The following is a 26502-nucleotide window of genomic DNA, read 5'->3' on the forward strand; positions in this document are numbered from 1 at the left end:
CATACTGTTGCGTCCTATTAGATATTCACTTCTGTAGTCCACTGGAGACTCTCTATCTCTTCGATTTCTTTTCTTTGCAAATTAGCTTGTTTTCAAGACTTCCTAACAAGCAATTTATTACTGTTTCATGATAAAAACTAATATTGCGATGCAAATATATTGTACTCCTCAACATTGAAATTGCAACAAAAAACTCGTGCTATTATCAAAACCCCAGGATTGACAGAGATGTTAATGATATGCAATTAATAAACTCATTTACAGCATGCCAAGGAGTGTATGTATTCCTCAATACTGAGTAAGATTACATGCTTTAAAAGCGTTCTTTCCACTTTTTCAACTGCAGATCATTAACATGTCTATCCATCCTGTGATTTTCATAATTTCATGACTTTTCTGTTTTGATGTTGCAATTTCAGTGTTGAGGGGTGTATAACCCCTTCCTTACATTGGACGTGCTATTTTGTCCATGTGACCTGGGACCTAAGTCCCATGGACAGAATAGTATGTCACACGCGATCAGCGGCGCTCATAGGGGGGGAGGGCCGCTGATTGCGGCCGGGTGTCAGCTGATTATCACAGCTGACACCCAGCACTATGTGCCAGGGGCAGTCACGGACCGCCCCGGCACATTAACCCCTGGCACACTGCGATCAAACATGATTGCCGTGTACCGGGGCACAGGAAAGAATCGCGCAGGGAGGGGGCTCCCTGCGTGCTTCCCTGAGCACCTCGGAACAGCGCAATGTGATCGCGCTGTTCTGAGGGCCTCCTCCCTGCAGGCCCACGGATCCAATATGGCCACGGGGGCCTTCGGGGTCCTGCAGGGAGGCAGCTTTCTCACCGCCTGCTGAGAGCAGGCGGTGAGAAAGCCTCCTGTAGTTCCTGTCAAATTGCTGATCTGACACAGTGCACTGCAAAGTGTCAGATCAGCGATCTGACAATATATAGTTATGTCCCACACTGAGACAATATAATAAAGTTAAAAAAAAAATGTGTAGCAATAATTTTTTTTAAAAAAATCCTAAATAAAAAAAAATAAATATTTTGTAAATAATAAAAAAAATATAAAAATACACATATTTAGTATTGCCACGTCCGTAACAACCCGCACTATAAAACTGTCCCACTAGTTAACCCCTTTAGAGAAACCCCTTAACCCCTTACCTACAATTGACGTAATATTCCGTCCATGTGACCATGGACCTAATTACCATGGACGGAATATTACGTCACCATGATCAGCGGCGCCCACGTGGTGAGCGCCGCTGATCGCGGCCGGGTGTCAGCTAATTATCATAGCTGACACCCGGCACAATGTGTCAGGGGCGGTCACGGACCGCCCCCGACACGTTAACCCCTTGCACACCGCGATAAAACGCGATCGCGGTGTACCGGGGGTTAAAGGGAAGCATCGGCAGGGAGGGGGCTCCCTCCGTGCTTCCCTGAGCCCCCCACAGCAGCGCAATGTGCAGCGCTGCTGCGGGGGGCTCCTTTCCTCCAGGCCCCCGAATCCAAGATGGCGACGGGGGCCTTCGGGGGCCTGAGGTAGCTGGCTTCCTCAGTGCCTGCAAAGCGCAGGCATGAGGAAGTCTGCAGCAATGCCTGTGACAGATCGCTGATCTGTCACAGTGATCTGTGATGTGACAGATCAGCGATCTGTCACAGGACAGTGATGTCCCACCTGGGACAAGGTAATAAAGTAAAAAAAAAAAAAAAAAAAGTGTTAAAAATAATTTTAAAAAAATCGCTAAATAAATTAGTAAAAAAAAAAAAAAATATTCCCCAATAAATCCATTTTTTCAAAATAAAAAAAAACAAAAACAATAAAAGTACACATATTTGGTATCGCCGCGTCCGTAATGACCTGCCCTATAAAACTGTCCCATTAGTTAACCCCTTTAGCGAACCCCTTAAAAAATAAAAATAAAAAACGAAGCAAAAAATAATGATTTATTATCATACCAACGAACAAAAAGTGCAATAACGCGCGATCAAAAAGACATATATAAATATCCATGGTACCGCTGAAAACGTCATCTTGTCCCGCAAAAAACGAGCTGCCATACAGCGTCATCCGCAAAAAAATAAAAAAGTTATAGCTCGCAGAATAAAGCGATACAAAAATAATTATTTTTTATATAAAATTGTTTTCATTGCAAAAAACCGACAAAACATAAAAAAACGACCTAAATGAGGTATCGCTGTAAGCGTACTGACCCGAAGAATAAAACCGCTTTATCAATTTTACCGCACGCAGAACGGTGTAAACGCACCCCCCCAAAAGAAATTCATGAAATGCTGGTTTTTGTTCATTCTGCGTCCCAAAAATCGGAATAAAAAGCGATCAAAAAATGTCACGTGCCCGAAAATGGTACCAATAAAAACGTCAACTCGTCCCGCAAAAAATAAGACCTCACATGACTCGGTGGGTCAAAATACGGAAAAATTATAGCTCTCAATATGTGGTGATTCAAAAACTATTTTTACAATAAAAAGCGTCTTTTAGCGTGCAACAGCCGCCAAACATAAAAACCGCCATAAATAGTAAATCAAACCCCCGTTATCACCCCCTTAGTTAGGGAAAAATAATAAAACTAAAAGAAAATGTATTTATTTCCATTTTCCCGCTAGGGTTAGGGTTAGGGTAGGGTTAGGGCTAGGGTTAGGGCTAGGGTTAGGGCTAGGGCTCAGATTAGGGTTAGGGGTGTGTTGAGGTTAGGGTTGGAGTTATAATTGGGGGGTTTCCACTGTTTGGGCACATCAGGTGCTCTCCAAAGGCAACATGGCGTCTGATCTCAATTCCAGCCAATTCTGCGTTGAAAAAGTCAAATGGTGCTCCTTCCCTTCCAAGCTCTGCCATGCGCCCAAACAGTGTTTTACCCCCACATGTAGGGTATCAGCCTACTCAGGACAAATTACAAAACAACTTTTGGGGTCCAATTTCTCCTGTTACCCTTAGGAAAATAAAAAATTGGGGGCAAAAATATAATTTTGCGGAAAAAAATGTTTTTTTTATTTTCACGCCCAGGCGTTATAAACTTCTGTGAAGCACTTGGGGGTTCAAAGTGCTCTCCACACATCTAGATAAGCTCCGTGGGGGGTCTAGTTTCCAAAATGGGGTCACTTGTGGGGAGTTTCAATAGTTTAGGTACATCAGGGGCTCTCCAAACGCACATGACACCCGCAGACCAATCCATCAAAGTCTGCATTCCAAAACGTCACTACTTCCCTTCCGAGCCCCGACGTGTGCCCATACAGTAGTTTTCTCCCACATATGAGGTATCAGTGTACTCAGGGCAAATTGGACAACAACTTTTGGGGTCCAATTTCTCCTGTTACCCTTGGGAAAATAAAAAAATTGGGGACTAAAAGATGATGTTTGTTGAAAAAATACGATATTTTTATTTTCACGCCCGGTCGTTATAAACTTCTGTGAAGCACTGGGGGGTTCAAAGTGCTCACCACACATCTAGATAAGTTCATTAGGGGGTCTAGTTTCCAAAATGGGGTCACTTGTGGGGAGTTTCCACTGTTTAGGTACATCAGGGGCTCTCCAAAAGCAACATGACACCCGCAGACCATGCCATCAAAGTCTGCATTCCAAAACGTCACTACTTCCCTTCCGAGCCCTGATGTGTGCCCATACAGTAGTTTTCTCCCACATATGAGGTATCAGCGTACTCAGGACAAATTGGACAACAACTTTTGGGGTCCAATTTCTCCTGTTACCCTTGGGAAAATAAAAAAATTGGGGACTAATTGATCATGTTTGTGGAAAAAATATGATTTTTTTATTTTCATGCCTGGGCATTATAAACTTCTGTGAAGCCCTTGGGGGTTCAAAGTGCTCACCACACATCTAGATAAGTTCCTCAGGGGGTCTAGTTTCCAAAATGGGATCATTTGTGGGGGGTTTTTACTGTTTTGGTACATCAGGGGCTTTCCTAACGCGACATGGTGTCCGATCTCAATTCCAGCCAAAAACGTCAAATGGCGCTGCTTCCCTTCCGAGCTCTGCCATGCGCCCAAATAGTGGTTTACACCCACATGTGGGGTATCAGCGTACTCAGGATAAATTGCACAATATCTTTTAGGGTCCTGTTACTTTTGGAAAAATAAGAATTGAGGGTGAAAAGATCATTTTTGTGGAAAAAATATGATTTTTTAATTGTACTGCTGTACGTTATAAACTTCAGTGAAGCACTGGGGGGTTCAAAGTGCTCACCACACATTTAGATAAGTTCCTTGGGGGGTCTAGTTTCCAAAATGGTGTCATTTGTGGGGGGTTTCTAGTGTTTTGGTACATCAGGGGTTTTCCAATCGCGACATGGTGTCCGATCTCAATTCTAGCCAAAAACGTCAAATGGCGCTGCTTCCCTTCCGAGCTCTGCTATGCGCCCAAATAGTCATTTACACCCACATATGGGGTATTAGTGTACTCAGGACAAATTGCACAATAACTTTTAGGGTCCTGTTACCCTTGGAAAAATAAAAATTGGGGGTGAAAAGATCATTTTTGTGGAAAAAATATGATTTTTTAATTGTACCGCTGTACGTTATAAACTTCTGTGAAGCCCTTGTGGGTTCAAAGTTCTCACCACATATCTAGATAAGTTCCTTGGGGGGTCTAGTTTCCAAAATGGGGTCACTTGGGGGGTTTCCACTGTTTAGGTACATCAGGGGCTCTCCAAACCCGGCATGGCGTCCGATCTGAATTCCAGCCAATTTTGCATTGAAAAAGTCAAACGGCGCTCCTTCCCTACTGAGGTCTGCCATGCGCCGAAACAGTGGTTCCCCCCCACATATCAGGTATCAGCGTACTCAGGACAAATTGCACAATAACTTTTGCAGTCCAATTTCTCCTGTTACCCTTGGTAAAATAAAGAAAATTGAACCTGAAGTATTTTTTTTGTGAAAAAAAGTTAAATGTTCATTTTTTTTTTAATATTCAAAAAATTCCTGTGACGCACCTAAAGGGTTAATTAACTTCTTGAATGTGGTTTTAAGCACCTTAAGGGGTGCATTTTTTAGAATGGTGTCACTTTTGGGTATTTTCTATCATATAGACCCCTCAAAGTGGCTTCAAATGTGAAGTGGTCCCTAAAAATAAAATGGTGTTGTAAAAATGAGAAATCACTGGTCAATTTTTAACCCTTATAACTTCCTAACAAAAAAAAATTTTGGTTCCAAAATTGTGCTCATGTAAAGTAAACATGTGGGAAATGTTATGTATTAAGTTTTTTGTGTGCCGTATCGCTGTGATTTAAGGGCATAAAAATTCAAAGTTGGAAAATTGCGAAATTTTCAACATTTTCGCCAAATTTCCGTTTTTTTCACAAATAAACGCAAGTTATTTGAATGCAATTTTACCACTAACATGAAGTACAATATGTCACGAGAAAACAATGTCAGAATCACCGGGATCCATGGAAGCGTTCCAGAGTTATGACCTCATAAAGGGACAGTGGTCAGAATTGTAAAAATTGGCCCGGTAGTTAACGTGCAAACCACCCTTGGTAGTGAAGGGGTTAAAAAAAACAAAAAACAAAGCAAAAAACAATGCTTTATCAGCATACCGCCGAACAAAAAGTGCAATAAAACGCGATCAAAAATACGGATATAAATAAACATGGTACCGCTGAAAACGTCATCTTGTACCGCAAAAGCGAGCTTAATCCTTATAACTTCATAACAGAAAAAAAATTGGTTCCAAAATTGTGCCTATATAAAGTAAACCTGTGGGAAATGTTACTTAAGTTTTTTGTGTGCCATATCTCTGTGATTTAAGGGCATAAAAATTCAATGTTGGAAAATTGCGAAATTTTATAAATTTTTGCCAAATTTCCGTTTTTTTCACAAATAAACGCAAGTTATATGAATGAAATTTTACCACTAACATGAAGTACAATATGTCACTAGAAAAACAATGTCAGAATCACCAGGATCCATGGAAACATTCCAGAGTTATTACCTCATAAAGGGATAGTGGTCAGAATTGTAAAAATTGGCCCGGTCATTAACGTGCAAACCACCCTTGGGAGTAAAGGGGTTAATTATGCACTGAAATCTTCTGAAATTCCACAGAAAAAAAACAGTAATAACTGTGATTACAACAAGGTCTTTGCTTTTTAGCTTGGGAGATAAATGAATCATTATATATATATATACAGTACAGACCAAAAGTTTGGACACACCTTCTCATTCAAAGAGTTTTCTTTATTTTCATGACTATGAAAATTGTAGATTCACTCTGGAGGCATCAAAACTATGAATTAACACATGTGAAATTATATAATTAACAAAAAGTGTGAAACAACTGAAAATACAGTATGTCTTATATTCTAGGTTCTTCAAAGTAGCCACCTTTTGCTTTGATTACTGCTTTGCACACTCTTGATGAGTTTGCACTTCACAGGTGTGCCCTGTCAGGTTTAATAAGTGGGATTTCTTGCCTTTTAAATGGGGTTGGGACCATCAGTTGTGTTGTGCAGAAGTCTGGTGGATACACAGCTGATAGTCCTACTGAATAGACTGTTAGAATTTGTATTATGGCAAGAAAAAAGCAGCTAAGTAAAGAAAAACGAGTGGCCATCAATACTTTAAGAAAATGAAGGTCAGTCAGTCCGAAAAATTTGGAAAACTTTGAAAGTGCCCACAAGTGCAATGGCAAAAGCCATCAAGCGCTACAAAGAAACTGGCTCACATGAGGACGGCCCCAGAAAAGGAAGACCAAGAGTCACCTCTGCTGCGGAGGATAAGTTAATCCAAGTCACCAGCCCCAGAAACCGCAGGTTAACAGCAGCTCTGATTAGAGACCAGGTCAATGCCACACAGAGTTCTAGCAGCAGACACATCTCTACAACAACTGTTAAGAGGAGACTTTGTGCAGCAGACCTTCATGGTAAAATTGCTGCTAGCAAAACACTGCTAAGGACAGGCAACAAGCAGAAGAGACTTTTTTGGGGCTAAAGAACACAAGGAATGGACATTAGGCCAGTGGAAATCTGTGCTTTGGTCTGATGAGTACAAATTTGAGATCTTTGGTTCCAACCACCGTGTCTTTGTGCGACGCAGAAAAGGTGAACAGATGGACTCTACATGCCTGGTTCCCACTGTGAAGCATGGAGGAGGTGTGATGGTGTGGGGGTGCTTTGCTGGTGAAACTGTTGGGGATTTCTTCAAAATTGAATGCATACTGAACCAGCATGGCTACCACAGCATCTTGCAATGGCATGCTATTCCATCCGGTTTGCTTTTAGTTGGACCATCATTGATTTTTCAATAGGACAATGACCCCAAACACACCTCCAGGCTGTGTAAGGGCTATTTGACCAAGAAGGGGAGTGATGGGGTGCTACGCCAGATGACCTGGCCTCCACAGTCACCAGACCTGAACCCAATCGAGATGGTTTGGGGTGAGCTGGACCACAGAGTGAAGGCAAAAGGGCCAACAAGTGCTAAGCATCTCTGGAAACTCCTTCAAGACTGTTGGAAGACCATTTCCGGTGACTACCTCTTGAAGCTCATCAAGAGAATGCCAAGAGTGTGCAAAGCAGTAATCAAAGCAAAAGGTGGCTACTTTGAAGAACCTAGAATATAAGACATATTTTCAGTTGTTTCACATTTTTTTTCTTAATTATATAATTCCACATGTGTTAATTCATAGTTTTGATGCCTTCAGAGTGAATCTACAATTTTCATAGTCATGAAAATAAAGAAAACTCTTTGAATGAGAAGGTGTGTCCAAACTTTTGGTCTGTACTGTATATATAAAATATATATAGTACTATTCAGCTCACAAAGCTTCGGCACAAAATTCTCAGTGCTATCTAAACAGGTCCCACTTTTAGTTACTAAAATATAGGATTATTTCCTATATGGCAGACGAGTGTAGTACTGTACTTCAAACAGCGTGAAAGATCTCTCGCCAAAAATACAAAACTGCTGCTTATTATTCTTTTGTGGGCATGAATACAATGTTTCATAGCAGATAACGATATATGTTATAATGTTGTACTTTTTAAGTTAGTAAAACATGCATACAACTGCCAAATATTTATTTTTATATTTTTATTTCAGATGGCTAAATAAATTAGGCCTTGCTGTAATTACCCATCCAATAAAAGATAAAAAAGAAGAAGGTAATGCTGCAATATTGTATTTTGGTTAAATCTAAGACAATTTGCTACATCAGGATTGATCTAGATCACCTTATTTAGATTAAAACAATGATTAGAGGTTTATGAAGTCTTAAAGTCAGAATATGACAGAATTATCAATGCAATCATGACCGTTTTCTCATGAGGCAGCATAGAACAAAATAGTGCTACATTTCTCACATCATAGGTGTACCCTAATTTTCATATACTAGAATAAAATAGTGCTTGACATAATTATTATATACTGTACATACTAGGTGATGAGCCTGGCGTTGCCTGGGCATAGTAACCAGCTGTGGTTAGTTATAACAAATTATAATGATTATATTGCACATAAAAACTGTGCATCTAATCCTATCCTGTGTGATACTGACTGCTGAGCCGTGTATCTAATCCTATTCTGTGTGATACTGACTGCTGAGCTGAGTATCTAATCCTATCCTGTGTGATACTGACTGCTGAGCTGTGTATCTAATCCTATCCTGTGTGATACTGACTGCTGAGCTGTGTACCTAATCATATCCTGTGTGATATTGGGCTCCCCCTGCAGTCTGTGTCAGAGGATGGTCTGTGTTGGCACGGTAATAAATTGTGCTATTTCCAGCTTTACTGAAGGACGATAACACCATAGAAATGATAAGAATAATAGGCCTCAGTTACCACAACTGTCTACAAAGAAAACTGTTGCTGATAGGAACCAATCACAGCTCATTTTTCATCTTTTTAACATCTCTGGGACAGCGTGGTGAGTTTTGGAGTTTTGAGTGGCGACTTTTGTGTTTCGACTTTTATGTGGTGAGGTTGGTGTATATGTGGTGAAATGTGTGCTGAGGGTGGTATATGTGTTGAAGCACGTGGTAGTGTGTGGCGCATTTTGCGTGTGTTCATATCCCCGTGTGTGGTGAGTATCCCATGTCAGGGCCCCACCTTAGCAACTGTACGGTATATACTCTTTGGCGCCATCACTCTCATTCTTTCAGTCCCCCTTGTTCACATCTGGCAGCTGTCAATTTGCCTCAAACACTTTTTCTTTCACTTTTTTCCTCATTATGTAGATAGAGGCAAAATAGTTTGGTGAATTAGAAAGCGCGGGGTTAAAATTTCACCTCACAACATAGCCTATGACGCTCTCGGGGTCCAGACGTGTGACTGTGCAAAATTTTGTGGCTGTAGCTACGATGGTGCAGATGCCAATACATACATACACTTTTGCCCCATTATGTAGATAGGGGCAAAATTGTTTGGTGAATTGGAACGCGTGGGGTTAAAATTTCGCCTCACAACGTAGCCTATGATGCTCTCGGGGTCCAGACGTGTGACTATGCCAAATTTTGTGGCTGTAGCTGCGACGGTGCAGATGCCAATCCCGAACATACATACATACATACACACCCACATTGAGCTTTATATATTAGATATGTATGTATATATAGCAAAACAATTGGAACAGCATCGTATAGATTAGCTATGGGTGCAAGGCAAACCCCATACTAATATCCGATTCTAATTATAATAGCAATATAAAAAGCAGGCAGCATTCCAAAAAATATATTGTGAAAAAAGTGGACTTTGTTAACCCATAAGGTGTGGCAATGTTTTGGTTGTGACCAACCTTTTTCATGCACAAAATACAGTATATATAACAACATTTCATCATATTCAATTTACAAACTCATTAGTGAAATATTACATATAAAACATTAGTTTATAGTGTGATATTAATCATTCATGATGTGAAATATAGTGCATATATATTGTTACAGAATATTAGTATCCATAATTCATTTACTGTATATACTCGAGTATAAGCCGACTTGAGTATAAGCCGAGGCCCCATATTTGCCACAAAAAAGACTGGGAAAACTTATTGACTCGAGTATAAGCCGACGGTGGGAAATGCAGCAGCTACTGGTAAATTTAAAAAATAAAAATAGATACCAAAAAAGTAAAATTAATTGAGACATCAGTAGGCTAAATGTTTTTGAATATCCATATTGAATCAGGAGCCCCATATAATGCTCCATACAGTTCATGATGCCCCATAAGATGCTCAATATAAAATAAGCCCCATATAATGCTGCACAAAGGTTAATAATGGCCCTATAAGATGCTCCATAGAATAATATGCCCCATATGCTGCTCCATAAAGGTTGATGGCCCCATAAGATGCCCCATATAATGCATAAAGGTTATGGCCCCATAAGATGCTCCATAGAATATGCCCCATAAGCTGCTCCCTAAAGGTTATGGACCCATAAGATGCTCCATAGAATATGCCCCATATGCTGCTCCATATATCTTGATGGCCCCATAAGATGCTCCACAGAATATGCCCCATATGCTGCTCCATAAAGATTATGGCTCCATAAGATGCTCCATAGAATAACATGCCCCATATGCTGCTCCATAAAGGTTGATGACCCCATAAGATGCCCCATATAATGCATAAAGGTTATGGTCCCATAAGATGCTCCATAGAATATGCCCCATAAGCTGCTCCATATATCTTGATGTCCCCATAAGATGCTCCGTAGAATATGTCCCATATGCTGCTCTATATATCTTTATGGCCCCATAAGATGCCCCATAGAATATGCCCCATATGCTGCTCTATAAAGGTTATGACCCCAAAGATGCTCCATAGATCTATATGCCCCATATGCTGCTGCTGCGAATAAAAAAAAAAGACATACTCAACTCTTATCGCTGGGGACCAGGTGCCAGTGTCCTGAGCAGGCGGGGACACGGGCGCGCTATGGGGGCCAGGTGCCGGTATCGCTGCTGGCTCAGTGCCCCGGCATCAGCAAAATTCACCTGTCCCTGTTCCACTGCCGTGTGCTGCTCTGTCTTCTGGATCTCGGCAGTGACTGTTCAGGCAGAGGGCATGCACCAACTACATCATCATGCCCTCTGACTTGAACGTCACAGCCAGAGGACGCAGAGGACAGAGCGGCACGTGGCAGTGGAATGGGGACAGAAGAATATCACATATGCTTCCCCCGTCCTCCCCATCATACTCACCCCCAACTGGCGCATCTCTGCAGTCCCTTCTTCTCCGATGCCAGCAGCTCCTTCCAGTGTTCAGCGGTCAAGTGGTACCACTCATTAAAGTAATGGATATGTGCATATTAATTACTTTAATGAACGATATCACGTGACCGCTGAAAATAAAGAAGAGCTGCGGTGCCAGAAACCATCTGTGAAGCGAGGACTGCAGAGACCGCACCAGAAAGGGGTGAGTATGATCTGACATCCGCGCTCCCCCTCCTCCGCTGACCCCCTGGTCTATGACTCGAGTATAAGTCATGAGGGGCACTTTAAGCCTTAAAAAATGGGCTGAAAATATCGGCTTATACTCGAGTATATACGGTAATAATAAAATACATGTGCATAAAGTGCCTTGTGCGATATCAATGTTTAATGAAAACACATGATATCACTTAGAGGTATGACTCACCCACTTCATAAAAAGGATTACTGTACTGTATACATAGAATGTCGAACTCAGTGTCTGGAAACATGCAACTGCGCATGTCCATGACGTCATAATCAGGTAGCCAATCTCGGTGCCCCAAACACCAGGAAGACTTTGCGCATGCGCGAAAAGTATGCTTGACGTGTGATAACTGTCTTTGTTCAGGGAAATCATTCCCACTTACATTTTTGCGACATCTTATGCACAGTCAAAGCAATATAGCCATGTTTAAGAGCCTTCCTCATAGGGGGATGATCCCCATAATCTTTCTGATATAACTTTATTAAAATGGAGTATATTTGAGCATGTGATATACCTGTATCTATACAACCACCGCACCAAGTGCCCTGTAAAATATCACCCCTATGGGGGATGATCACAAAGACCAAATTTGCCAGACAGGAACAAAGCCTCAGTTCGCACAAGTATTCCATCTGCACCACTAGGTTGGGGTAAAGGGCAACAAGAGTTATATATTTCTTATTACTATCCCTTTACTTAAGTGCCTTGGCTCTATTGTCTCCTTGGGGCTCATAATATGGTAGTTGGCTAGAGGATTCTGATAAAAAATGATTTTAATAAAAAAAATTTTAGTACATACATTCTTAATGAAAAATATACAATTCAAATGGATGAGTCTATTTCCTCTTGTATATTCATATTGTATAGTACTGATCTGTGAAAGATAAAGAGAAATTGCAATCTTATAAAAAAACTCTGGGATAGGTCAAATATAAAATAAAAAAATCCTAAACATGCTGCTGAAAGACGACAAAACACCTTAGGTAAAGCGGGCAAACGACTATAACATCAAGTTAAATTTAAATTGCACATTAAGACCATTAGGTTTGAGAGTGAGGAGTTTAAATTTCCAGTCTGTTTCCCTTCTTTTTAGGAGGCAAATTCTGTCTCCTCCCCTCTCCTGTGGAGGGATAGTACCTATAATTATAAACTTCAGCTGTTTTCTGTATGTTCCTTTTCCATAAAATGTTTAGGGACTGTGAGATCCAGCCTCTTTTTCCTTATGGTATACTAGTGGTAGTTGATCCTGTTTTTAAAATTTCATGTTGTTTCACCGATATACCATAAGGAATGCGGGCACTAGTGTAAGTAGATAACATAGTCGGAGTTACACGTCAGGTAATGTTTAATATCATAGGCTATGTTGGTAACTGGATGTATAAATTTGGATCCTTTTAACATTAGTGAACAATTAACACAGGATAAGCAAGGGAAGCAATCCTTCCTCTGTATACCTGTCAAGTATGTTTGTGTCTTTTTTTAAGGGGCCAATGTCTGACTTCAAAAGATAGTCCCCTATATTCTTGGTCTTCCTATAAGAGAATAATGGGGGTTTTCAAACCCCTTATTATTTGGTAGACATTCGGACAGCATACCCCAATGTTTCTTGACATTTGTAGCAATCTGTCCACTTTCTTCACTATACGTTGTGACCAAAGAAACCCTTCTAAGTTATTTTTTACTTGGTCCCTGTTTTAACATAGTTAACCTATCTAAAGGCATTATTTTTTCTTTTTGTGTGTATATAAGGTTTTTGGGATACCCCCTTGCCCTAAATTTCCTTATTAAGCCATCCAATGATTTAACGGACTTATTTTCAACCTCTATTATAATTTTTGCTCTTAAAAATTGTCTATAAGTATAGATTTCAAGTTTATTCGGATGGCGGCTTTCATATTTAAATAAATCATCTTTATTTGTTGATTTTATATTAAGGACAATGCTCAACATATTATTCCTTTGTTCCACCAAAACATCCAAAAACCGGACACAAGTTTTTGATTGAATTTGATAGTAGGGTCAATTAAACAACTCATCTTGTATACCTATCCAAAGGAGAAAGATGTCGTCTATGTATCTCCACCACCCCAAAACATATTGAAAGTGGTGGGACAGATAGATGAAGTCCTCCTCCAATGTAGTCCTCCTCCAATGTAGTCAAAATGATATTTGCATATGTGGGCACTAGATTTGCACCCATGGCCATACCCCGTTTCTGCAGAAAAATTAATCCCCAAAAAAGAAAATGGTTCTGTTTCAGAATAATATCCAAAAGAGAAATAATGACATTTCCAGCTTCCATAGGTAGACTTAGAAGTCCCAGTTTTTGCTTCACAGCTGTTATATCCCAATCGTGATCATTTGACGTATAAAAGATGCCAAAATCACTTCATTAGTTAATATGACCTCATTTAATTTCAATAAAAAATCTGTAGTTTCTTTTATAAATTTAGATTTATTTGTTAATGGTTGATAACTTTATCTAAAAAGATCCCCATTTTGTTAAATATTGATTCTACTCCAGAGACTATAGGTCATCCTGGTGGATTTGTAATTGACTTATGTGTCTTTGCTAGAACATTCAAAACCCGTGTAGTTGGATACTCCACAAATAAGTAGTCAAAAAGATCTCGGTCAATCATTTTTAGCCACATTTAAGATGTATTATATAGCCCTTCAAATATCAAACTTAGGGCCTTTATCAATTTTTTATATACATCTATTTGACTCAGTTATCTTTAAATTTCAAATACAGTGTATATATGCCTCTTTGTCCATGATAACGACAGCACCCCCCTTATTGGCCAATTTAATTATGATGTCGTCGTCATGGGCAAGTCCAATCAAAGCTTTAAATTCTTGCATATAAATATTTGTAAGTCCAAATTCCCTTCCTAATGTTTCTTTCAGTTTATCAAGATCCTGACTGACATAAATGCATCTATTGCCGCTGAATGAGTGGGTGGAGTGAAATTACTTTTTTTTTGACAGGGACACTCTCTGTAGATTAAATTCACTTTCCAGTGTCATTGAAGTGACTGTTTTATTAGAAAAGCACTCCTTCAATTTAATTGATTTAAAAAAAATGATGCAAATCGATTTCTAACTGGAAGCAGTCCACATACCTTCCTGGTCCAAATGTTAAGCTCTTATTCAAAACTGACATTTGGTCATTTGTCAAGATTTTTCTTTGAAATATCTACCACTAGTGTTGTTCCCTTTTCCTCTTTGTCATTTGATGCCTTTCTCACTAAGGAACCAAAACGTCACCATTTGGGAAATTAAATAAGAAGCTTTTTTCACTTGAATGGTGTGCTGTCTTCAACCTCTGAACATATATATATATATATATATATATATATATATATATATATATACAGTGGGGAAAAAAAGTATTTAGTCAGTCAGCAATAGTGCAAGTTCCACCACTTAAAAAGATGAGAGGCGTCTGTAATTTACATCATAGGTAGACCTCAACTATGGGAGACAAACTGAGAAAAAAAAATCCAGAAAATCACATTGTCTGTTTTTTTTTTCATTTTATTTGCATATTATGGTGGAAAATAAGTATTTGGTCAGAAACAAAATTTCATCTCAATACTTTGTGATATATCCTTTGTTGGCAATGACAGAGGTCAAACGTTTTCTGTAAGTCTTCACAAGGTTGCCACACCCTGTTGTTGGTATGTTGGCCCATTCCTCCATGCAGATCTCCTCTAGAGCAGTGATGTTTTTGGCTTTTCGCTTGGCAACACGGACTTTCAACTCCCTCCAAAGGTTTTCTATAGGGTTGAGATCTGGAGACTGGCTAGGCCACTCCAGGACCTTGAAATGCTTCTTACGAAGCCACTCCTTCGTTGCCCTGGCGGTGTGCTTTGGATCATTGTCATGTTGAAAGACCCAGCCACGTTTCATCTTCAATGCCCTTGCTGATGGAAGGAGGTTTGCACTCAAAATCTCACGATACATGGCCCCATTCATTCTTTCATGTACCCGGATCAGTCGTCCTGGCCCCTTTGCAGAGAAACAGCCCCAAAGCATGATGTTTCCACCACCATGCTTTACAGTAGGTATGGTGTTTGATGGATGCAACTCAACGACAAGTTGTGTTTCTACCAAACAGTTCCAGTTTGGTTTCATCAGACCATAGGACATTCTCCCAAAACTCCTCTGGATCATCCAAATGCTCTCTAGCAAACTTCAGACGGGCCCGGACATGTACAGGCTTAAGTAGTGGGACACGTCTGGCACTGCAGGATCTGAGTCCATGGTGGCGTAGTGTGTTACTTATGGTAGGCCTTGTTACATTGGTCCCAGCTCTCTGCAGTTCATTCACTAGGTCCCCCCGCGTGGTTCTGGGATTTTTGCTCACCGTTCTTGTGATCATTCTGACCCCACGGGGTGGGATTTTGCGTGGAGCACCAGATTGAGGGTGATTATCAGTGGTCTTGTATGTCTTCCATTTTCTAATTATTGCTCCCACAGTTGATTTCTTCACTCCAAGCTGGTTGGCTATTGCAGATTCAGTCTTCCCAGCCTGGTGCAGGGCTACAATTTTGTTTCTGGTGTCCTTTGACAGCTCTTTGGTCTTCACCATAGTGGAGTTTGGAGTCAGACTGTTGGAGGGTGTGCACAGGTGTCTTTTTATACTGATAACAAGTTTAAACAGGTGCCATTACTACAGGTAATGAGTGGAGGAAAGAGGAGACTCTTAAAGAAGAAGTTACAGGTCTGTGAGAGCCAGAAATCTTGATTGCTTGTTTCTGACCAAATACTTATTTTCCACCATAATATGCAAATAAAATGAAAAAAAAACAGACAATGTGATTTTCTGGATTTTTTTTTCTCAGTTTGTCTCCCATAGTTGAGGTCTACCTATGATGTAAATTACAGACGCCTCTCATCTTTTTAAGTGGTGGAACTTGCACTATTGCTGACTGACTAAATACTTTTTTTCCCCACTGTATATATATATATATATATATATATATATATCCAAAAAAAAAAAAACAGGAGAAGCACACCGTGATATGTGAAAAGGAGCTATTTTATTTTAGCCCATAATGGCAACATTTCGGTCCTGAGTGCAGACCTTTCTCAAGCTTGAAGATGAAATTATCTCTAAAAGGCCTAAAATTAAAGATGACACATTTCCTATGTATTCTATGCAAATAAAAATTTGTCATTTTTTTAAATTTTACAAATTGCATAAAGTTTGGGCACCCTCGTAGATTTGGGTGCTCAGATAACTTTTAGGCCTCTTTCACACTTCCGTTTTTGACAATCAGTCAAGATCCGCCAATTTTGGAAAAAAAGCGGATCCGCCATTTTTCTTTGAGGATCCGTTTTTTTCCCCATTGACTTTCATTATTGGAGGATCCTGACTGATTGCCGTCCGTTGCATCCGTTTTTTTGAGGATCCGCCACAATGTTAGTGTCCGTCAACATCCTCAAAGATTTCCAAACGGAGATTGCAACGTTTTTTGGGCCGGCGGATCCTCCAGACACTGAATTAACCCCAAATTCTGTCTGGGTGCCGGCCAAAAAAAAAATTTTCTCTCTCTCACTCCCAGCGGTTCCTTTAAATTTCCTCATTTTCAGGATCCGTCTAAAAACGGATCCTGTGCCATCCGTTCACATCAGTTGAGAACGGATCCGCTTGTCTGCCTTTTTGGCGGATTTTAACTGATGCAAATAACTGAAGTGTGAAAGAGGCCTTACCAACGGTTCAGACCTTAAATAACCTGTTAGTGCCAGGCAATAGCAGGGGGAATAGGTGGAATAGTCAGGTAGCAGATTTTAAGATAGGTTGGAGGTGAACGAGACTGTTAGAAGGATTCTTGATTAAGGAATGTATGAATCTGGGAAATATTTTTGAGTTGTAGTTGACAGGAAGTGGAAAGGGCATGGATATGTGTTTTGAAGAAGAGATCAGAGTCCAGAGTTAACAAGAGGAAACCAGTGCGTGGGATACTTTCATCTACGCCTTGTAGATGAGGGCCAGAAAAAGCTTGTGCTTCAATGGATTGCAAGCACTGCATCAAGTGGTCTCTCCTCAGAGGTGGCACCCCAATTACCCTTGTTTCCCCCTGCATCACAACTCTTCACCCACCCAACTGACTTTGCGGAACCACAGATGGGCGAGTCTGCAGAGCAGTTCACACAATTTATTCCATGGGCATCAGAGGTCTGCTCCAAAGATTCACAGATTCAGAGGAGGAAAACATCTACTCCCATACTCAAATTTTTTTCAGTTGAATCCAGGGCCGGATGAAGTTGTGTCCAAGCAGAATCCAGACCCTTGTCACCAGACGTTAACCAACGGGGGTGTAGGTGATCCTGATGAGACTCAAATACCTGAGGCACATGAGGACTGTACTGTCCTATCAGGGCAGGAGGAGGGTGACTTCCAGGGTGAGGAGTCAGAGAACAGAGAGGACAATGATGAGGTTGTAGATCCCACTTGGTGTTAACCCAGAGGCACGCAACTGAGTAGCTCAGTAGAGGAGGTGGAGGAGGAGGAAGACGAGGAGGATTATGTTGTGGCTTCCTGCACAGACATGGAGTGATGCAACCAAGACAAGCACTGTATCCTTAGCCACAACTCTGGCTATGGCCAGCAGCGGTCGCGGGCCTGCAGTTTGCATAGACGGCAAGGTTGGTTAGCCTAGGCCTTTTTTGAGACTGAAAAGGATTACTCAACTCAAATTATCTGCCAACTTTAAAAAAAGACTCAGTAGAGGCAAAAATTCCAATAATTTGACTACTACATGCATGAAATGGCACATGCGCTATCAACATGCACTAGACTGGGAATCTCACTGTGCTAAAATATGGCCTAGCGTACCTCGCCAACCACTAGCCAACCCATAAACCGCATATTCTGCTTATTCCTCGTCTGTCACCAGCAAGTGTTCTCACACAGGTCTTCAGCCGCAGAACCTCCACTTGTTTACCACCTACAGTTGGGGTGAGTGAGAGCCCTTCAGCTGTTATGGAAGTGGACATGCCTTCTGTTTTTGACCGATCTCAAACACTGAGCACATCACATCTTTCTCAATCCACCATAACATCTCCTCAGCCTGCATCTCATTCACAGTCCAGCAGTTTGTCGTGTTGACCCTAATCCACCCTGTTATGATTGGGTCACCGAGGAGGAAAACAAAACCAAGCTAAGTCACAGAAAACCAGAGAGGTTGGTAACTACGCGGATTGCAGACCCCTGATCCTAATCACACAACTAACAGCAGCCGTGGAGCGTACCTACGATGATTCTAGACGCCTCGTCACAGCCAGAGGACTAAATAAGCCTAAAGCAAGAAAAGGGGAAATCTAAACTGCCCCAGAGCAGACCCAAAAGGAATAGGCAGCCCCCACACATGTATTGATGGTGACACAAGATGAAAGCACAAACACAGGTAGGAAAATAGGCTGAGCAAACGATGGGGCCCACACCAAATAGAAAGGACAGGAAAGGAAAGATACTGGCTGCAATCACGCCAAAAAACCCTGCAAAAAATGTCCAACACTTCTGATAGCAACAAAAACCCTGAAGTCACTAGACCTCACCCACTATATCAGCACTCTGGCATATTCTGAGAACAGAGCAAAAAGAGGCCAATCTAATAAGAGACAAAAAGCAAACTGGCACATACAGTAACATAAGAGTGGAAATTCAGCACAGCCCCAGCCGGAGCTGGCTGATCACACAAAAACTGAATAGACAAAACCAAATCAAATGTGAACATTAGCAGAGAAAACTTAGCTTGAGAAGACAGGAACTGAGCTGGAAACCAAGACCTCAGGAGACAGGAAAAAATCACCAGCATGGGAATAGGGAGTCGGCTGTCTTAAATCCAGTCTGAGACTCCAGATGTCCAATCGTCATCCTCATAATCAGGTGGCAGGTCTCTGTTAATTAGATCAGCTTCATTATCTCCAGCCACCACCAGAAGGAGCCTGGAAAGAGAACTCACGACTCCTCTGTCAGCACCAACAGTTCCCTCACCAGAAACCAGAGGCAGACCAGAAAATGAGGTCACAACAGTACCCCCCTTGAGGAGAGGTCTCTGGACCCTCATCCACGCCACCAGGCCGATCAGGATGGGCCCGGTGAAAAGCATGAACCAATCTATTGGCATGAATGTCAGAGGCAGAGACCCAAGAATTATCCTCCTGGCCATAACCCTTCCATTTGACCAAATACTGGAGTCTCCGTCTAACCAAACGAGAATCCAATATTTTCTCTACCTCATATTTGTAACGAATGGAAGCGGAGGCAGAGATGGAGAATTTCACATTCGTTTTTATTTTTTAAGTGGAACCTCGGGACCATGGTCCGGGGGGCTCCGAAGGGGGCGTGACTAGTGAGCCCCGGGCACCCGTAGTAAAGCCCCTCAGGCAGGGCCAGAATGGAATACCCAGAAGACACAGGTACTACCTCCAGTTAGACCCTGAACACGTGGCATCTGTCCCAGCAGGACCAAAAGGGATAACAAAAGTTACAGCAGAGTCCGTAATGCGCTGGGTCCTGGATCCGGTTAGTTGGTAAGGAGTCGGTTCCAGTGACTTTCACACAGTCCTTGGATTCGGATGGCTGTAGGCGGAAAGGGATGGCTTAGGCCCAGATGGTTGCTGATATAACCAGGTAACACAAGATACTGATATGCTGTGGAAACAGAGAGCATTAGACAATGCACAGAGACTGCAGATGCAGCGCAGACAGGTTTAGCATGAGAACCGGATGTAGCAATGATAGATACTCGTTGCTCCGGCGCTCTCCCTATGGAGGAGATGCCAGAAATAGCAGCCAGTGCGCTGCCATTGGTTGATTGCATTTTTTTTAATAATGCACTCTGCCTTTAAGAAGGCAAGAGAGCAGGTGGGCGTGCCTTAATAGCCTTAGCTACAGATCTCCTCACAGGACACCAGGAGGAAGAGGCAGGAGGGAGGACAGAATGCTGATCAGCAGCATGAGAGGCTCGAGGTGAGTGCCCAGAATGGAGAGCAGCGGCAGGCCTGGACGCAGCGCCAGGTGTAACACTGGTGCAGCGCCAGGACGGGGACCGGGTGTAACAATATTCCACATTGCCTTTAACCAATACAGGGTCAGGAGGTGCCGCCATAGGAACTACTGGCTCAACAAACCTCTTCAACAGCGATTTGTGAAATACGTTATGGATCTTAAACGTAACTGGAAGAGCCAATTGAAAAGAAACAGGATTAAGAATCTCCAAAATCTTATAAGGTCCCATAAATCGTGGCTTGAACTTTGGAGACGCAACAGTCACGTGGACCCGTCCTGTGTGACATGACCCGCAGGCCGGTAACTAAGACAACAAGACATGGCACGTGTAACTGTCCTGTGTGACACGACCTGCAGGCCGGTAACTAAAACAACAAGACACGGGGGAAGGGGAAACAGTTACAACGGTGGGCCCTGCGATAGGGAACGGGGATGTGGAGACCTCCTGCACTCCTGAGTCAGTGTCCCTCACACTCCTAACGTTCCCTATACAGGCTCCTCACCTGTCGCCGAGCCAGAACCTGTCACCCTAGCAGACCCTACACCTATCCCTTTGCTAGGGAGCTGGGTGGTGCAGGCATTAGCCCCACCACTGTACTAATACACTCCAGGGAAAAATACAAACAAGGAAACACCACTTAGCTTTGCTCTGTTGCTATTGCTGCCAGCAACAGAGTCCACCACCAGAATGCAGCTTTCCTCCAGAATAGCTGCTACTTCTCCAAGCTTTGTCAGAGCTGCAAGGAACACCTCTCTGTAATTCCTTCCTTCACCAGACTTTACACCAGAGCTCCCCTGAGCTGCTTTCTGTAGTTCCTTCCTTCACCAGTCTTGGTTGGAAATGAGCAATATCACCAACAGTGAGTAAGAACACCTGCTACACCTTTATAGGCAGGACCCAAGGAATCACACCTGCTTCATTATAGTGTGCAATAACACTAACCACCACCGGGGGCAAACTAGAACAAAAGACACCACCGTGCAATAACCCCAATGGCCACCGGGGGCAAAACCAACTCCAAGCAACCAGCTCAAAGGAAAAAAAAAGTTACTTATTCAAAACCTGTCATAATCCAGCATGGATCATGACAGTAACCTTCATAGAAATATTCTTGGACGACAACCAAACCATATCGCCTACTTTAAACCGGGGACCAATGGTCCTATGCCAGTTGGAAAACCGCTGGGCCTTTTCCTGAGAGAGTGACAACTTATCCACCACTTGGTCCCAAATCTGCTGCATTCTCTCCACCACAGTGTCCACACCTGGGCAGGCCAAAGATTCCACTTGCCCTGAAGAAAATCGAGGATGAAACCCAAAGTTACAGAAAAAGGGTGACATCAAAGTGGCAGAACTAGCTCTATTGTTTAGCGCGAATTCGGCCAAGGGCAAAAATGAGACCCAGTCATCCTGATCAGCAGATATAAAACATCTCATAAAGGACTCCAAAGTCTGGTTTGTTCTCTCAGTCTGCCCATTGGTCTGAGGATGAAACGCAGAGGAGAAAGATAACTGAATTCCCAGATTGGAACAAAATGCTTTCCAGAATCTGGAAACAAAATGGACTCCTCTGTCCGACACAATGTTCTCAGGAATCCCATGCAACCGAACCACCTGTTGTAAAAACAAGGGCACCAACTCTGAGGAAGATGGCAACTTTGGGTGTACAAGATAGAAAATCTATCACAAATCACCCAGATAACAGTCATTCTCTGAGAGACAGGAAGATCAGAAATAAAATCCATTGAGATATGGGTCCATGGCCTCTTGGGCACCAGCAGGGGCATCAACAACCCACAAGAACGAGAACAGGGTTTAGACCGAGAACCAGTCCCATAGGACTGCACAAAGTTCCTGACATCACAAGATAAGGCAGGCCACCAAAAAGACCGACTCACCAAATCTCTGGTACCAAAAATACCTGGATGACCAGCCAATGAGGAGCAATGAACTTCAGACATCACTCTCTTCCTCCACTGGTCAGGATCATACAATTTTACCATAGGACAACACTCAGGTTTATCCTCCTGAAATTCCTCCAGGGCGCGTCTCAAATCGGGCGAAATGGCAGAAAGAACTACCCCCTCACCTAGGATGGTAGTAGACTCGGTCACAATAAGAGAATCAGCAAAGAAACTCCTAGAAAGGGCATCTGCCTTAACATTCTTAGTGCCTGGAAGAAAAGAGACCACAAAATTAAAACGCATGAAAAACAAGGCCCACCTAGCCTGTCTAGGATTCAAGCGTTTGGCCGACTCCAGATAAATCAAATTCTTGTGGTCGGTGAGGACCACAACTTGATGTCTAGCTCCCTCCAACCAATGTCTCCACTCTTCAAATGCCCATTTCATGGCCAACAATTCTCGATTGCCCACGTCATAGTTGCATTCAGATGGGGAGAACTTTCGAGAAAAGAAGGCACAGGGATGCATCTTAGAAGTCACAGGATCTTTTTGGGACAAAACAGCTCCTGCACCAATCTCAGAAGGATCTACCTCCACCTGAAATGGAAGTGAGACATCAGGTTGCTGTAAAACCGGAGCAGAAGTGAATCTCCGCTTAGGCTCCTGAAATGCTGAGACGGCCTCTGGAGACCAATTCAGCACATCAGCACCCTTCTTGGTCAGATCAGTCAGTAGTTAGATAGATGATCAAAAACTTATCCACAAAGTCCCGGAAAATATAATTCATAAAGGACTGGAAGACAGAAGGGGCATTAGTGAGCCCAAAAGGCATCACCAGGTACTCAAAATGTCCCTCCGGAGTATTAAATGCCGTCTTCCATTCATCCCCGTGCTTGATGCAAAAAAGATTATACGCCCCCCTGAGGTCAAGCTTAGTAAACCAGCAGGCATTTTTAACTCTGGAGAATAAATCAGACATCAGGGGTAACGGGTACTGATATTTAACCGTCATCTTGTTAAGGGAACAATAATCAATACAAGGTCTTAATAAACCATCTTTCTTGAACACAAAAAACAGCACCTAAGGGTGAAGAGGATGGTCTAATATGACCCTTCTCCAACGACTCCTTAATATAGGATCGCATAGCATCATGTTCGGGTACTGATAAGTTGAAAAGCTGACCCTTGGGAAATTTACACCTAGGCATCAACTCAATTGCACCTCCTATGAGGAGGCAAAGACGCAGACTTACTCTCACTAAATACATCAGAAAAATTGCCCAAATAATCAGGAATATCATGAGACTGAGGAGAGGTGGAGAAAACAGGAGTGTCCCTAAGAACCCACTGACAACCCCAACTCACCACAGACACAGATTTCCAATCCAAAACTGGATTATGAGTTTGCAACCAGGGAAAACCCAAAACAATAGTATCATGCAAATTGTGCAGCACCAAAAATTTACAATTTTCTTGGTGGTCTGGGGCAACTCGCATTATCACCTGGGTCCAAAACTGAGGTTTATTCTCCGCCAAAGGAGTAGCATCAATACCCCTCAAAGGAATAGGCGTCCGCAGAGGTATCATGGGAAAACCACAAAGTTTAGGAAAGTCCAAATCCATCAGATTCAAAGCTGCTCCTGAATCTACAGAAGTCTTAGTGGAAAATGTGGATAAGGAGCAGATCAGAGTAATTGCCAAAAGGAACTTAGGTTGTACACTGCCCACAGCAAATGTATGTGCAAAACGTTTCTCTCATTTAGGGCAGACAGAAATAGTATGAGAGGCGTCTCCACAGAAAAACCATAGCTTATTACGCCTTCTAAACTCCTGATGTTGCGCCCTAGACAAAACCCTATCACATTGCATAGGTTCAGACGTTTGTTCAAAAGGTGGCAATGCCTCTCGTGTAGTTTTACGTTCACGTAAATGCTGATCAACTTGAATGGCTAATGACATAGACTCATCAAGGCCAGAGGGAACAGGAAATCCCACCATAACATCTTTTACAGTCTTTGATAAACCCTTCCAAAAGAGAGCTGCCAATGCACCATTATTCCATGTAGTGAGGACGGCCCACTTTCGGAATTTTTGACAGTATAACTCTGCAGAATCCTGACCCTGGTTCAATGCCAACAGGGTTTTCTCAGCTTGATCAACAGCATTAGGTTCATCATACAACAACCCCAAGGCTTGAAAAAATGTGTCCACATTAGTAAGAATAGGATTTTCAGGTGTCAGAGAAAAAGCCCAATCCTGGGGACCGCCGCGCAGCAAGGAGATGACAATTTTAACCTGCTGGACAGAGCTCCCCGATGAGTTAGGCTTCAAGGCAAGAAATAATTTACAATTATTCTTAAAATTCAAAAATTTATACTGATCCCCAGAAAACACATCAGGAGTAGGGATCTTTGGTTCAACAGCATGTGACTGAGTGAGATAGGCAGAAATTCCCCGCACTTCAGCAGCGAGCTGCTCCACACAATCAGACAATTGCTTAATCTTCATTAGAAAAAAAATACTCCTACGTCCCCAGAGAAAAAGAGGAAAAAATACATATGAAAACAAAAAGAAATTCTGACACATTTTTTTTTTTTAACAATTCTCTCCTGCTTTTGAGTACCCTACAGTCATGGCCAAAAGTTTTGAGAATGACACAAATATTAATTTTTACAAAGTCTACTGCTTCATTTTTTCTAATGGCAATTTGCATATACTCCAGAATGTTATAAAGAGTAATCAGCTTAACAGCAATTACTTGCAAAGTCAATATTTGCCTAGAAAATGAACTTTATCCCCCAAAACACATTTCAACATCATTGCAGCCCTGCCTTAAAAGGACCAGCTAACATCGTTTCAGTGATTGCTCCAATAACAAAGGTGTGGGTGTTGATGAGGACAGGGCTGGAGATCAATCTGTCATGATTAAGTAAGAATGACACCACTGGACACTTTAAAAGGAGGCTGGTGCTTGGCATCATTGTTTCTCTTCTGTTAACCATGGTTATCTCTAAAGAAACACGTGCAGTCATCATTGCACTGCACAAAAATGGCCTAACAGGGAAGAGTATCGCAGCTAGAAAGATTGCACCTCAGTCAACAATCTATCGCATCATCAAGAACTTCAAGAAGAGAGGTTCCCTTGTTGCCAAAAAGGCTCCAGGGCGCCCAAGAAAGACCAGCAAGCACCAGAACCATCTCTTAAAAGTGTTTCAGCTGCGGGATCGCGCTACCAGCAGTGCAGAGCTTGCTCAGGAATGGCAGCAGGCAGGTGTGAGTGCATCTGCACGCACTGTGAGGCGGAGACTCTTGGAGCAAGGCCTGGTCTCAAGGAGGGCAGCAAAGAAGCCACTTCTCTCCAGAAAAAACATCATGGACAGACTGATATTCTGCAAGAGGTACAGGAAGTGGACTGCTGAGGACTGGGGTAAAGTCATTTTCTCTGATGAATCCCCTTTTCGATTGTTTGGGACATCTGGAAAACGGCTTATTCGGAGAAGTCCAGGTGAGCGCTACCACCAGTCTTGTCTCATGCCAACTGTCAAGCATCCTGAAACCATTCATGTGTGGGGTTGCTTCTCAGCCAAGGGAATGGGCTCTCTCTTAGTCTTGCCTAAAAACACAGCCATGAATAAAGAATGGTACTAGAATGTCCTCCGAGAGCAACTTCTCCCAACCGTCCAAGAGCAGTTTGGCGATCAACAATGCCTTTTTCAACATGATGGAGCACCTTGCCATAAAGCAAAGGTGATAACTAAATGGCTCAGGGAACAAAACATAGAGATTTTGGGACCATGGCCTGGAAACTCCCCAGATCTTAATCCCATTGAGAACTTGTGGTCAATCATCAAGAGACGGGTAGACAAACAAAAACCTTCAAATTCAGACAAAATAAAAGCATTGATTTTGCAAGAATGGACTGCTATCAGTCAGGATTTGATCCAGAAGTTGATTGAGAGCATGCCAGGGAGAATTGCAGAGGTCCTGAAGAAGAAGGGTCAACACTGCAAATATTGACTTGCTGCATTAACTCATTCTAACTGTCAATATAACCTTTTGTTACTCATAATATGATTGCAATTATATGTATGTGATAAAAACATCTGACAAACACACATAAAAGCCAGAGGGCA

At 42.2% G+C, this 26502-nt stretch overlaps 1 protein-coding gene and 1 long non-coding RNA gene across 4 annotated transcripts in view; one reads left to right on the top strand and one right to left on the bottom strand.

The window, feature by feature from the left end:
• The window catches only part of IPCEF1 (interaction protein for cytohesin exchange factors 1), a 575254-nt gene that overhangs the window by 312904 nt on the left and 235848 nt on the right, over nucleotides 1–26502 (top strand). For all 3 annotated transcript variants that reach the window (XM_073585732.1, XM_073585734.1, XM_073585733.1), the window contains one exon: nucleotides 8083–8144. In XM_073585732.1, the coding sequence (XP_073441833.1) occupies nucleotides 8083–8144 (62 nt within the window). The remainder of the gene's footprint in view (nucleotides 1–8082; nucleotides 8145–26502) is intronic.
• Nucleotides 1–26502, bottom strand: part of LOC141098158 (uncharacterized) — a 143183-nt gene that overhangs the window by 49096 nt on the left and 67585 nt on the right. The window lies entirely within an intron of this gene.

This window comes from Dendrobates tinctorius, unplaced genomic scaffold (genome assembly GCF_039654945.1).
Source record: "Dendrobates tinctorius isolate UK_male_01 unplaced genomic scaffold, ASM3965494v1 ptg000087l, whole genome shotgun sequence".
NCBI classification, from domain to species: Eukaryota; Metazoa; Chordata; class Amphibia; order Anura; family Dendrobatidae; genus Dendrobates; species Dendrobates tinctorius.